At 37.4% G+C, this 13528-nt stretch overlaps 1 protein-coding gene across 1 annotated transcript; it reads left to right on the plus strand.

The window, feature by feature from the left end:
* Window positions 1-2782: 2782 nt before the first annotated feature.
* On the plus strand, window positions 2783-6069 carry LOC307146334 (sperm axonemal maintenance protein CFAP97D1-like; the record flags this gene model as incomplete). The annotated part of the gene is made up of 5 exons (XM_079850236.1): window positions 2783-2875; window positions 3382-3462; window positions 3744-3862; window positions 4968-5151; window positions 5946-6069. The coding sequence occupies 5 exons, from the start codon at window positions 2783-2785 to the stop codon at window positions 6042-6044; spliced, it is 576 nt and encodes a 191-aa protein (XP_079706362.1). The 3' UTR covers window positions 6045-6069.
* Between the last annotated feature and the right edge of the window lie 7459 nt (window positions 6070-13528).

Raw genomic sequence — 13528 nt, forward strand, 5'->3', positions numbered from 1 at the left:
CGTCGAACACTACAAATATGATGTGTCATTTAAAACGGCACCACAAAGACAAACTCCTGCAAACGGGTGCGAAAAAGAGAGTGAAAGAAGGCCAATCATCTATACAACGTAGTTTTGCTTCAACGTGGTCTCAGTCAAGCGCAAAAGCTCAAGAAATAACCAGGTGCATCAGAGTTTTTATCGCAAAAGACATGAGGCCATTGTTAAGTGTAAATTCCTCACATTAAGTGTTTTGCTTCACATTAAATCTTGCGTCAGTCACTTGCTTGGTCGCGTGAGGAAAGTCGTGGCTTTCTTTCACCGCAGTACCACAGCTACAGCTGTGCTCGCGGCAAAGCAAAAGATGCTTGAGATCGCATCACACAAGCTTATCATGGATGTTGTTACACGATGGAACAGCTCAATGGAGATGCTGGAACGCTATCTCGAGCAACACTCTGCTATAACGGCAGCCCTCTTGAGCACAGAGGTGCGCAAAAATGCACGTCAACTCGATACTATGGATAGCGCAGACATCAGTGACGCCGAAGAAATCGTAAACCTTCTTAAACCGCTAAGAAAAGCCACCACTGTCCTGTCTGATGAAAAGAGCCCCACGCTGTCACTCATATTGCCCTTGAAAGCCATGATCGAACAGAGCATGACACTGGACGAGAAAGACTCCACAACCATTGCTAACATGAAGATGGCCATCCTGCAAAACCTCTCAAGCAGATTCACAGAGGAACAGGATTATCTGCTAGAGGGTGCTGCCTTGGACCCCAGATTTCGGTCATTGCCCCACTTACTCCCTGAACAACGTGAAGAGGTTTTCCACCGGTTGAAGAACAAATCAAACCAGTTACAGCAGCTATGTCTGCATTACAAATTGTCTGAGAATCAGTGTATTTGCATTTGTGTGTGTTTGTCACTCCAATTGCATGTTTGTGTAACCTACTTTGTGCACACCTTTTATGTGTGTGTAACTGAAACTATACTTTGTATACCTTAATTATTTATTTTCTTATATTTTAAGACTGTCACTGTGAAGCAAGCGTAGGAGGGAGGTGCCAGTGATGGAGACCCCACTGATGCAGCAGATCAGAGAGATACAGCACACAGAGTTGAGCCAGAACAGACACCTAGCAAAAAGACAGCACTGGAAGAGCTCTTTGGTGCAACTTTTTCTGAACCACCACCAGTCACCCAGTCCAAAAGTAGGATAGAAGTAGAGATTGACATGTACAAAGAGGACACTTATATTCCCCTCACTAGCTGTCCACTGAAATGGTGGAAAGAAAATGCTCAAATGTACCCACTTATTTCACCTCTTGCAAAGGCTTGCCTCACAGTTCCAGCAACTTCTGTTCCTAGTGAACGTGTTTTTTCTACAGCAGGGGATATTGTAAATGCACAAAGATCCCAGCTACTGCCAGAAAATGTAGATTTTATGCTGATTTTCTTGCAAAAAACCCTGTAAGTAACCTAAACAAACCCCAAAGCTGTTTGTGTTGAAATGACTTGAACAGGACACTACTTGATGGTGTTTTTTGTTGTTGTTGTTGTCTTTGCACTTTTACTGCTTAAAGAAGTTCTCTCTTGGGCTAGCCTAATTCTAATTTCATGATACAATTCAGTTGTATTGGTCAGTGACACCTAGTCAATTGTTAATTTTACATACAGAAGGTTAAACCAAATCTTGATTTTTATTGAAGTATTGTAAATTCTTTAAGTTGTATGTATAACAAGACAGTTATTGAACACTGTTAATGTTAAATAAATCTGTTATTTGATTTTCAGTTTAATTTTTTAATTTTGTTCAAAATATCGTGATACCTATCGTATCATGAACCCAGTATCGTGATACGTATCGAATCGTGAGCTGAGTGTATCGTTACACCCGTACCGGTTAGAGTGTGGTCCGCCTGGCTCTGATGTCATACTGACGTATGTGAAAATCTCTCGCGAGCGCAAGGCGGCCGTGTCGGATTCTGCAGTCGCGCGCAGCTGCTCTCCACCGACTGCACTGAGCAAAAGCATGATGGGAAACGACTTGCTGACGACACAGCTTAATGCTCATTGGTTTAAACAACCGTGATGTATCATTCTCTTTTAAACTGTTTGATCTCATGTTTTTATGTGTATAACTTATGTGTTAGTATTCCCAAACTCTCTGACAGTGTGATCTATGGGTTATTTGATTGTTGTCATATTTATACAAATATATATATAAAACATGTCTGTAATTAAAGTAAAAATGATTGATAAACACATCTTTGGTATGCTATTAAATGGGTGTCTTGTTCATTGTAATTATTTTCATATAAAAGCAACAGAACTCAAATTACATCCAGTTTATTAGCAACACTGTGCACGAGCGTGAATCCCGCGATATCCATGTCTGATCTCACAGGTGTCAGATGATCTCAGATCACTGCGAGAGGAGAGATCTGTCCGTCCTGCCTGCGCTTCATCACTCCTCCCCTCACCACAGCCGCTACTCTCGACTCCATTACAGGCGAGCCGCATCTCGAACAAGCCTCTTCTTCTGCACAGGCGCTCTACAGCTGCCCTGTGACGTCATAAGCCTCCACTTCTCAGATCCGGCGTTGTCTAGCCTTGGTTTCAATAAAAGCAGTTTTTGGAATAGCAAGGAAGGTTAGAGTTTTGAAACTTGCAGGGTATTTTTATAGTATAACGAACTCTTGACTCTTGTCAAAAGATCAAGGAAAATTTGAATTGTCAGTTCATGACCCCTTTCATAAATAGAGAGAAGATCAGGAGCATCTGTGAAGCTGAAGTGATGCACAAGTCCTACCAGCCTCTGAAACCTGCAGCGAACCGGCTCCTGCAGCAGAGATGGGACCAGTCCAGCCACCAGGACCACCGAGACAAGGTCTTGCTTATGCTTATGTGTGCTTTACTAGCATGTTTAACGTGGGTTTGCATATGTTCGCTTTATTAGCATGTTTAATATTGCGTGTAATTTAACTAATTTGTGCCGCTCAGTTTGAGTTATTTTAGTATATCAAGTCACTAACTTGACTAAGTGAAAATTAGAAATGCTGGCAACCATTGCTGAAATGGATGAGTTTGTTTTATTTTATTTCAGTTGATGCTTATGAATTTATGGGGTTGTTGTCAAATAATAATCCTGCTTTGTGTGTGTGTGTGAGAGAGTGTGTGTGAGTGTCTCTCTGTGTGTGTGTGTGTGTGTGTGTGTGTGTGTGTGTGTGAGAGAGAGAGAGTGTGTGTGTGTGTGTGTGTGAGAGAGAGAGAGAGAGAGAGAGAGAGAGAGAGAGAGAGAGAGAGAGAGAGAGAGAGAGAGAGAGAGAGAGAGAGTGTGTGTGTATATATATATTATATATATATATATATGTATGTTGATTTTCTCTGTCTCAGGTGAGAGAGGCCAAACCTGTGGTCGACACCAAGGGCATCCAAACACCGGCGCATATTCAACACAAACTGAAGAAAGTCCAGGTGTCTGATTAATTAATATGTAAACAAGAATGTATTTTCCTGTCACCATGTACTTGCCCTCATGTTGTTCCAAACCTGTATGAGTTTCTTCTGCTGAACACAAAAGAAGATATTCTGAAGAATGTCGGTAACCAAACAGTTGAACATACTTCAATAATTATTAGCCTATGAGTAGACAAAAATGATTTTGTGAGCTCTATAACAGTACTATTGCATTACAGTGATGTGTTATGAAGTAACGTGGAGCAGATGAAATGCATGAGAACAGTTGTTGTCTTCAGTTGCAGGAAGAAAGGATGTCCATCATAGAGAGAGATAATCATCTTCTGGCCAGCAGACTCTCTGCTATCTCTCGCTCTAAAGGACTGGTGGACCACAGGAACCATTACCCACAGTACAGGTGTGTGTGTGTGTGTGTGTGTGTTTAGCTGGTTAACATAGTAACTCAGTGAGGTGTTTATTTGAGCTGGGTTTCAGTTGTCGGATCTCCCGCTACGTCTCATATCATCTCAAATTGACAGTCTGAATCATTAATGCTCGGCTGTTGACAAAGCCGTTATGAATAATTGAGAGACACACAACCTATTCCCCGTCATTCCTGAGGGATTCTACAGTATCATAGGAGGATTGGTTTGAATAAAAAAAAGGTTTGAATCGTGCTTGATTTTATTTTTCATGCATTTTGGTTTTTTGTTCATTTACACGACAACTGCTTTCTGCCGCGCTGAAAACTAAAACTTTGGAAAACGGGATTCAAAGTGCAAGTTTTTGAAAATGATACTGTCCCCGTCTCTGTGTAAAACTACATGAACACAAATCTGTGAAAAAGGCGTATGCATATTGCGTGTTCAGTCGTGGATTCGTGTGAACAGGGATCGTTTTAACACTGTTGTCGTCTGGACGCGAAAAACACAAAGGAAGAACTTTGTCCTTTTCATAGTACATTGTTGTTGTGTAAAAGTACCCTTAGTGCTTTTTTCAGTTTTTGTCATTTTTATTATTTTTTAAAAATATATATATCTATATAGTTTGTATACCTTTTTTTTTCAATTTTAGTTTTAGTTATTTTAGTTCATCAATTTAAGCAAAATTAAAAGGATAAATGTTCAGAAAAAGTTTGTTTTATTTTATTTCATTTAGCATTTATATATAAATAATGGAAGCTTGTTTTCCGCCACAGAACAAATCAATTTAAAAGATAATTGCAACTTTTTATCTCACTTTTAATAATAATTCTGACTTTATATCACGCAATTCAGAGAAAAAAGTCTGAATTGTGTGCCAGAAACTAGCTGATATATATATATATATATATATATATATATATATATATATATATATATATATATATATATATATATATACACACATTTAAAAATAATTTAGAAATAGCCTAAATAAAATATTTTTTTCATATTTTATTTTATTTCTTTTGACATTTATTTTGAAGTAACAAAATGTTATTTATGTTATGTTATGATAATGTTATATATATGGTTTTACAGTCTGAACGCTCAGAAAAGGAAGGAGAAACTTCTACAGGTGACTCATGAAAACCAGGAGATCTACCAGCGAATCCTGACACAGAGATCTGACTACAGGAGGGAACTCTGGGAAGACGACTGGGAAAAGGTCAAGCGAAGGAGAGACGACATCGCACGCTATCCACGAGGAGTGACCAACAAACAGGTTTGATCCTAATTCACATGTTAAAAGGCAGAGCTAATTTCGTCTTCATTTACTCGCCTTCATCATATTTCCAACCCTTCTGTGAAACACAATAGCACACATTCTGGATGCTCACGCTGCTCTTGTTGATGCCTGTGAGAAAAAGCATGACAAGTAAATAAGTAAACGGTGGCAAAGAGAACACTTTTAAAGTGGGCATGAAATTAAGATTCACACTATATTCTACATACATGCTATTGTGATTCATCCATGCATGTTTCTTTTCATAATTGTTTATTAAAACTAGTGCTGGGCAACGATTCATTTTTACGAGTTTGTGTTTACATAAAATATGTGTGTGTGTACTGTGCATAATTATTTTGTATATATAAATACACTCCTATGCATTAATATATTTAAGAAAAATGTGTTATTTATAACATTTATATATAATATAAATGATGTATGCATATATACAGTATATACATGCACATATTTCTTAAATATATACGTTATCCAATTAATCCTTGCTCAGCACTAATTAAAACATCTATAAAAACTCAATCTTCCAGTGCAACGACATATGCATTTAAACTCCGCCCCTTTCTACTGAAAGTCTGCATTTAGTCCCGCCTCCTCCTCATAGCCACGCCCACATCTTAACAGTCAACCAACCAACAATTAGCTGATAAAAACAAGTCCCCATCCTACTTTTTTCCCAGATAATCTGCTTCACTACAGAAAAAAGAAAGAATTAATAGAGCCGATTAATAGAGAGTTTAAAGCGCGTAATGAGCTTTTTTCCTCCGTCACAGAAACCCACAAAGGTGGTGAAGTTCTGTGGCCGGAGTCAGCGGTCGTCCAGCGGTGTTGAAGATGACACCTGGGAAACCACAGAAGAAGAAGAACCCTAGCCAGCAACATCAACTCCACACCCAACACTGGTTAACATCGCTCTATAAACTCACCTGTAGTTCAGTTAACCCTCTGGGGTTTTTGGGGTCCTTGAGATGTTTTGACATACCCTGACATTTGTGGGGGGTTTTTTTGTCGCTAATAAACATTTTAATGGCCAAGGCTGAGTTAAGGCATTAAGATCAATTTCTAAAAGATGATTTTTTATTTCTCTTTTTAGGCAACTTTAGCATGGGTGTCCAAACTTATTCACATCACTGTAGCCTATAAAGGACAGCTCTGTATAGGTCATACATGACAAATTTCCACCACACTTCTCTCTTTTTTATTTATTTGTGGCGCTCTTACTCTTTAGTAATGCTTAACCCTCTGGGGTCTAAGATGTTTTTGGGGCCCTTGGGATGTTTTGACATGCCCTGACATTTGTTCTTTTTTCAGTTATTTATAAACATGATAATGGCAAAAGGTGTAAATTCACTCTATATAGCACAAACAGGGCTACCATAATATGCGAGCAACATGAATGTAGATGTTTGTATTTTTAAGAGAATAATGTTTATGCGTGGTTATTGAAAAAAATAAAAATGAAAGTTGCTGAAATAAGACCACAAAAAACATACTAAATATGTGTCCACAAGACTTTTGACTAATGGATGTTGTTGCTTCGAGTTCTGGCTTCAAAATTATGTGAAAATAGTCTTGCTTTATCGTTCACGTAAAACAATACATTGATTTAAATTGTGTAAAACAGGTTTTGCTTGGAAAGCCAATATGCGAGGGGGGCGTGAAGGAGGAGTGGTTTACACCTGAGAATACAATGTCCCACCCACTCTGCATAATGACTCTGTATAATGAGCCATTCATTCAGGTGTGACACTGACTGAGCCAAGAATGAATGCAAGGACAAAAGATATATTTAGAAGAAGACTTATATTGACCATTTAAGATTTTGCTTACATCTATCTTGTAAATATGTTTTGCTATTTTATTAAAAAGGTTACAATTACAACAATAATTACAATTTCAACAATATTTCAAGTGTACTCTTTCTTTGTAAAAAATGATTATAGGCCTACATTTTATCATATGTATTCATTAGTTTGAATATAGCCAACATTGGAACATCTAACATCTTAGTTTATGACTTTATTTTTATATATATATATATATATATATATATAGAACATATGAGCAGAAATTGCTAAACAAAAGCTTATTTGATGTGGCAGTATATTCTACAGTAAAAACTGTACCCAAATCTAGTCAACAAAATTTTGTCTTTCATATTTCGCCTGACTGTAACGTTGTTTTTATGAAATATTAGGGCATATAAATGTTAATTTGCAGTTTAATACGTTGCTTATACAAAGACATTTTATTTCAACATATTTCAGTCGATTTTTACTCATCTCAGTATAGCAAAGCATTTTAGTTGATTAAAGCGGTTTATTCTTTCACACACAGACACGCGATTCATATTTAGGCTAAACAGTCTTTACAAATATGTACCCTTCATTCATCTCACAGAAACGCGATTCATATTATAGAAACGTGATTCATCTTTTGGCGGTTTACATAGGCCTACACTAACGTTATTCCATAACGTTATTCCACATTAACACTTGAGAAAAGATAACTTAGCCTACCTCACTCCTCAGCGGGATCTATTGCTCCTCATATCAGCCCTGTTCTGAGGAAACTTTTCTCCAGGATTATTAGGTAGGCTATATTATGCCTCACTCGCGGCGCGCTGTGTTTACAGCTGATGTGGGCGTTTCACAGGGCTGAAATGGTTCTCAGAATTTGCGTTTGAATAGCGCGTGCTCTCCGGGGCGTGGTCACATTACATTTGAATGAGCTCTAATGAGCTCGACTGGAATCACTCTCTTTTAATACAGATTTCACAAGATGAGAATATTTGTTTTTTATATAAATTACTTCATTTAAAAGAAGAGAATTCAAGCTTCATGCCTGTGCGTCTGTATGCCTGTTTGACTGAGTATTCGCTGAGTTATGGTTCATTTTCGGACGCATTTCAGAATGGACTTTACTGACAGAGAGAAGGCAGAACTCGCATCATGTTTATTTTTCTTTATTTGGCGAAAAGCACAACACTTTGTTTTTATTGTGAGTATACACAAAAATAATACACACTTAACAGGATCGATTGATGTATAACACAAGCATATAAAATAAAAATTAATATTAGTATTTTGATTTTTTTTTGCACTGATAAGGAAAAAAAACGTGCCTATCGCGCCGGCGTGATTGCCGACCTCAGGGGGTTAATTTCTTAGGCCTTTATTAGGCATTTTCTTTGACAGAAAATGTGCTGTCAAAAATAAAATACCAAATATTATAATCTCTATGGTAATATCGACTTAACATATTTGGATTGCCTCTTGTCTGTCATAACGTCATGAAGTCTCGTCAGAGTCGTAGTCATACAGCAGTGCTATTTTTAGTTAATTGAAATAAGAATATATGTTAAGCTGTGGTAGAAATGGCATGAAAAAAGGAAGAGGAGAATGTTTGAGGAAGAAAGACAAGCTCAAAATAAAGGTATGTTCTTCTGACTTCTATAAATAGTGCGTTATTTATTGCTGTATTTTTAGTTTTCATAATAATAAATGTAACAATGCCCATGATCGCAGTCAGACAGACATGGAAAAATTGGGCCATATTCAGCATGTTAAGAATTATCTACCCATGCATTTTGTATAGATTTTTACCCTCTGATGAAGTTATCGTAGTTGTTTAAATTAAGGTGGACCATCTCAGTCCTAGGTGTAAAGAGCACACAAAACGGCAGTTTTACCCCTTTTGATATGCTAATTATGCAATTAATTTATGTTAACTGTCTCTTTCTCTGCAATTTATCAACTGAGAATAATAGTCATTAATAATCACGATTATAATTTAGAGCAAAATAATCGTGATTATCAGTTTCATTATTATCATGCAGTCCTAACCCAGCCCACCCATTCTCCCTCCCCGCTAAAGACAGGTTTCTCCCTCTTTCCAAATTCATATTTAAACCACCATAAAATTTCTAAATAATGCAAAACATTTTTGTTATTGTGATCATCATAAAGGCCTTAAAGCTGTAGTCTACGATGTTGAAAATCGGTCGAGAATGCCTGAGACGGTTGGGAAGTTTTAAAAAACTCATCCCGCCCCTCCACACACACACCCCTCCCCTCTGTGCTACCTGATCCCTCCCACCGGGAAACGACCTGAACAACATCACTCAGTCAAGCTGTGATCACCGGTAGTAAACATCCTCTCTCACAGCTGAAAGCAGTGAACACATAAAGCCTTGAAGGAATGAACACTTACAATTTTGACTGATTGACGTCATTTACTTTCACAACATTGCTTAGTCGCTTCAATCTAATGACCTCGCTAATGACACATCATATGTAAAGTTGACTTTCGACACTTGAACTTAGTTGCTTCATCAACAATTCAATGTCACCATTGTCCTAACAAAATAGCTCAGAGGCACACGTTTGAGTTCACGCCCACGCAAGATTAGCAACACATGCAATGTTCTAACAGAAACCCGCTAGGCCTACTGAAATATATTCAAGCACTTCAAGAAATATAATTACTTTGACCCGTGATAGGCGATGCTAAACGGCTAACAGTCCAATGCCGACCGGCAGCATGAGCATGTTGTCAGACTGATAAAAAGCTATTTATGTAACACCTCACACCATAAAAGTATAAATAAATGCTTACCTGCTCAACAAAAAGTCAGCCGTGAGTGTAGGGGCAAGCAGGGCCGCTTGCTGCTGTCGGTTTGTTTTTTCTCCATTGCTGAGCTGATGCTACTTTGCTAGCTACCATAGACTGTCAGCGCGAAATTTCATATCGCAGGAGGGGGGCGGGGCGGGGCGGGGTGGAGACGCGAGCGCCACGTGGAGTTTCAAGTGGAGCAGGGGATTGGATGAGAGCAGTTGACCAATGTAAGCTGTCCGGCCGGACAGCTTACATTGGTCAACTTCTCTGCAGCTGTACACCCAATAGAGTGAATGGATTTTTTTCATTCTTTTTTCTCTTCATATTGTTAGGATTGTACTGTAGAACCATAACCAGCATCTGAACGAGGTTATTAATAATGAACAATCTTTGAAATCGTAGACCATAGCTTTAAGCTTAAATGTAGTACTGCATTTCTAGTCATTATGCATAATTGTAACAGTATCTTATGCATTTACAAAAACACCTTTAATTTATGCTTTATTTTTTATGTGCTTTCTGTATTTTATGTACTAGGGGCTATGCTGAAATCTCTAAGTTTCTTAGTGTTTTTTCATATGTATGTTGAATGTTACACTTTTATACATGCTACACTAAATACACATTTATAAACTTAAATATTGAAATTGTCATCTCATGTGCTTTCTCTTCCTTCATAAAATTGTTATGACAGTTTTTTACTCCAGTGAAAGATAACACAGTTTTTTACTCCAGTGGGGCCAATTTTCATGATCTTGCCCCACGGGCCCCACAACCCCATGGCCGGCACTGGCAAGGAGAAGACCCCTCCAAAAATATATTAGCAATAAGACTACAAAGACCTCCACAGATCCCAAAATGTCAAAATGACTGGCTTTCTCCATCCGCACCACTGGCTTAGCTGTGATGAGACTGATTTTGCATCTTTCTTGTGTGTAAGCGAGTACCCGCAAATTGTACACACTGGGGGAAACCACTGCCAGCAAGCTGTTTTTCAAGAACAATCAGGTTTGCATTTATGACAGTCTTTCTACATTTCTGGACAATAGAGACAAACAGATTTTGTCATGGTTGCTTAAGCCAATGGAAGACCATTGTTAGAAGACCAGTGGAAGGTATTTATCCTGCTGTCCAACATCAGTCAAATTCTAGCAACTGTGGTTTGTTTGCAATTGCATTTGCATGAGGCTGCGACCTGAGGCCAGAAAACTGCCATTTCCGTGAAGGCCAGTTAGGGACAGAACTTTCAACTTCTTTCAGGAAAGGCCAAATAAATTTCAAGACAAACACTTGTGAATGTGTACTGCATTTGCAGGACTGCACACTGCACTGAAGTCATGGCTGAATGTTCTTTAGGGGTGGTATCATCCTAACTGTGTGCAGAGACTCCAAAATGCCATTACCGGGGATGAGGACTGGCTCTGCCCAATTGTCTTGCGCAGCCAATCATGTGGATGGAAAGCCTCATAGATGAAGTTTGAAGTTGCTGTTGAATCGTTGACCGAAACGAGAGTAGATGGCTTGAATGAAGCTGTTTAACCCATGTTCTTCTGATCTTGACCTGATCCTGTGTTCGTGTCCTGAGATTTTCACCTGAGGATTCTGTCCAGCCAGACTGTCTTTAGTTCAGAGGTGGACGTTTACTTCACTTCCAGCTCTAAGCAGAGAGTACAGTTTAGACGGGATTTCTATTATAAGAATATGATACATTTTACACAGATTTCGTTCAAGTCATCTTCTGAATTATAAACGGATGATCATACTGGTAGGAAACAAGAAATACTTTCAGTCAACCATTCAACAATCATGTCAAGTGATGATTAAAACAATCATCACTTCATCTATGAGGCAAAGTTGTCGTTTACATCGCATGTAAAAAGGGTCTGTAATCGCATCAAATTTAATCTCATGAATTTTAGACACATTCGCCATCAAATGTCCACACAGGCAGCAAAAATGTACATGCACTCTATGATCTTATCACATATCACTTAGTGTCTACCCATCTGGTCACAAGCTGGTGTTACATCTCTGAAACCTCTGCAGTCACTTTACAAACGATCTGTTAAAATTCTGGATAAGAAACAAATTATTTCTCATCATTGTCCAATATTACAAAAACATAGATTACTCAGCTGTTAAAACATGGTCAAATACTCAAATCTATGTCTTCTATACAAAATTATTCATGGTTTATCATCCCCTCCACTCCACCAGTTTGTTAACATCCGTACAACTGATCATAGCAGAACCAGAGGTGCAGCAAGGGGAGATTGTGTCATTCCCTTTAGAAAAAGTGTATTTGGTCATACTTCTTTTTCTGTTCGAGCTGCTACTGAATGGAACCGTATTCCCTTAATCATCAGAAATCTAAACACATATTGTACATTTAAGAACCATTTAAAGAAATGGCTTCTTGAATTTCAGATCTGTCAACATTAACACATTTCTAGACCTGCTCTATCCACTGCTGGCTTCTTGCCTTGTGTGTGTGTGTATATGTCATGTTTTTGTCAGATGTTTGTTTGATTGTTGGTTTGCTGTATTTCAACTGTATTTTTTTTACATAATAGGATTTCTTACTAAATGTATAGTACAATTTTTTATTGTTATATGTAATTTGACTCTCTGTTAGGGTGACTTTTAACATCTGTCCGGGGACTGCAGATGAAAAATAGCCTTCTGGCTAACTCTGGCATATTGGCAGAAATGTTTATTAATATGCACTGTCCCTGTAATAATAAATAAATAAATAAACAATTATTACAATTGTATGGATTATGTGTGATCTAGCCACAATAGTCACATATTATATGTGTATATCACGTATGTTATAGATACATATACATTTGTATTCAATACAGTGAATCAATTAAACCACAACATCATTTGATCTAAATGTATCACACCAACTCTAAATTAACCCAAATATTATAACTTATTGTAATGATTTGGCTGTAGACAGTATTGAACACAACGATAGAAAATCCAAATACAGTTTTATTGGTAGCACAATCCAAAGGCGTACCGTCCCGTATACGGGACGCCTAAGTTTACTTCACTATATTACAATTAAATCCTAATTTAATCATGACAAACTATATATCGTTGGAAAGGTCTAAGACTCCTTAATAGATATTTCAGCACTGTTTTTTGTTACAATTTATGCAGGAACAGTAATAGATGAATTTATGACAAGAGCGCACCTCAAAAAAATCTACATCATAACAGGAGTTCTGACCTTTGTCAAAAAAAGTCGACACACACACTTTTAATAATTGAAACTTTGGTTTTCATGCTAAAAGTTCATAATAAAACATTTAATCTAGTATTTGTCAATAAAAAAATATAAAATAATATTATCTTCTAAAAAGAATAATATATATATATTATCCTCTAAAATATTATATCTTTTTTATCGCCTTTTTTATTACATTACATATTTTAGTAGTTATCATAAATTAGGTATCATTTGAAAGCTTACGATCTCAGAATTCATCCTGTGAAAACCTTTTGAAATTGGACATTGTGTTACCATAGAAACGGTACTCTAAATTATTTGATTAGGCTCCTCCCCTTTTGGGCATCATTATGTTTCATAATTTATGATCAAAATATTTTCTAATCTTGACAAAAACACATATTGTTAGAAAGGTCTGAGTCTCAAGGTTCCATATTTTGTGACAGAAGTGATATTTGGACAGAAATGTATTAATTTGTTATGGTAGAATGCATACAG

The sequence above is a fragment of the Squalius cephalus genome, assembly GCF_949319135.1.
Source record: "Squalius cephalus genome assembly, chromosome: 18".
NCBI classification, from domain to species: Eukaryota; Metazoa; Chordata; class Actinopteri; order Cypriniformes; family Leuciscidae; genus Squalius; species Squalius cephalus.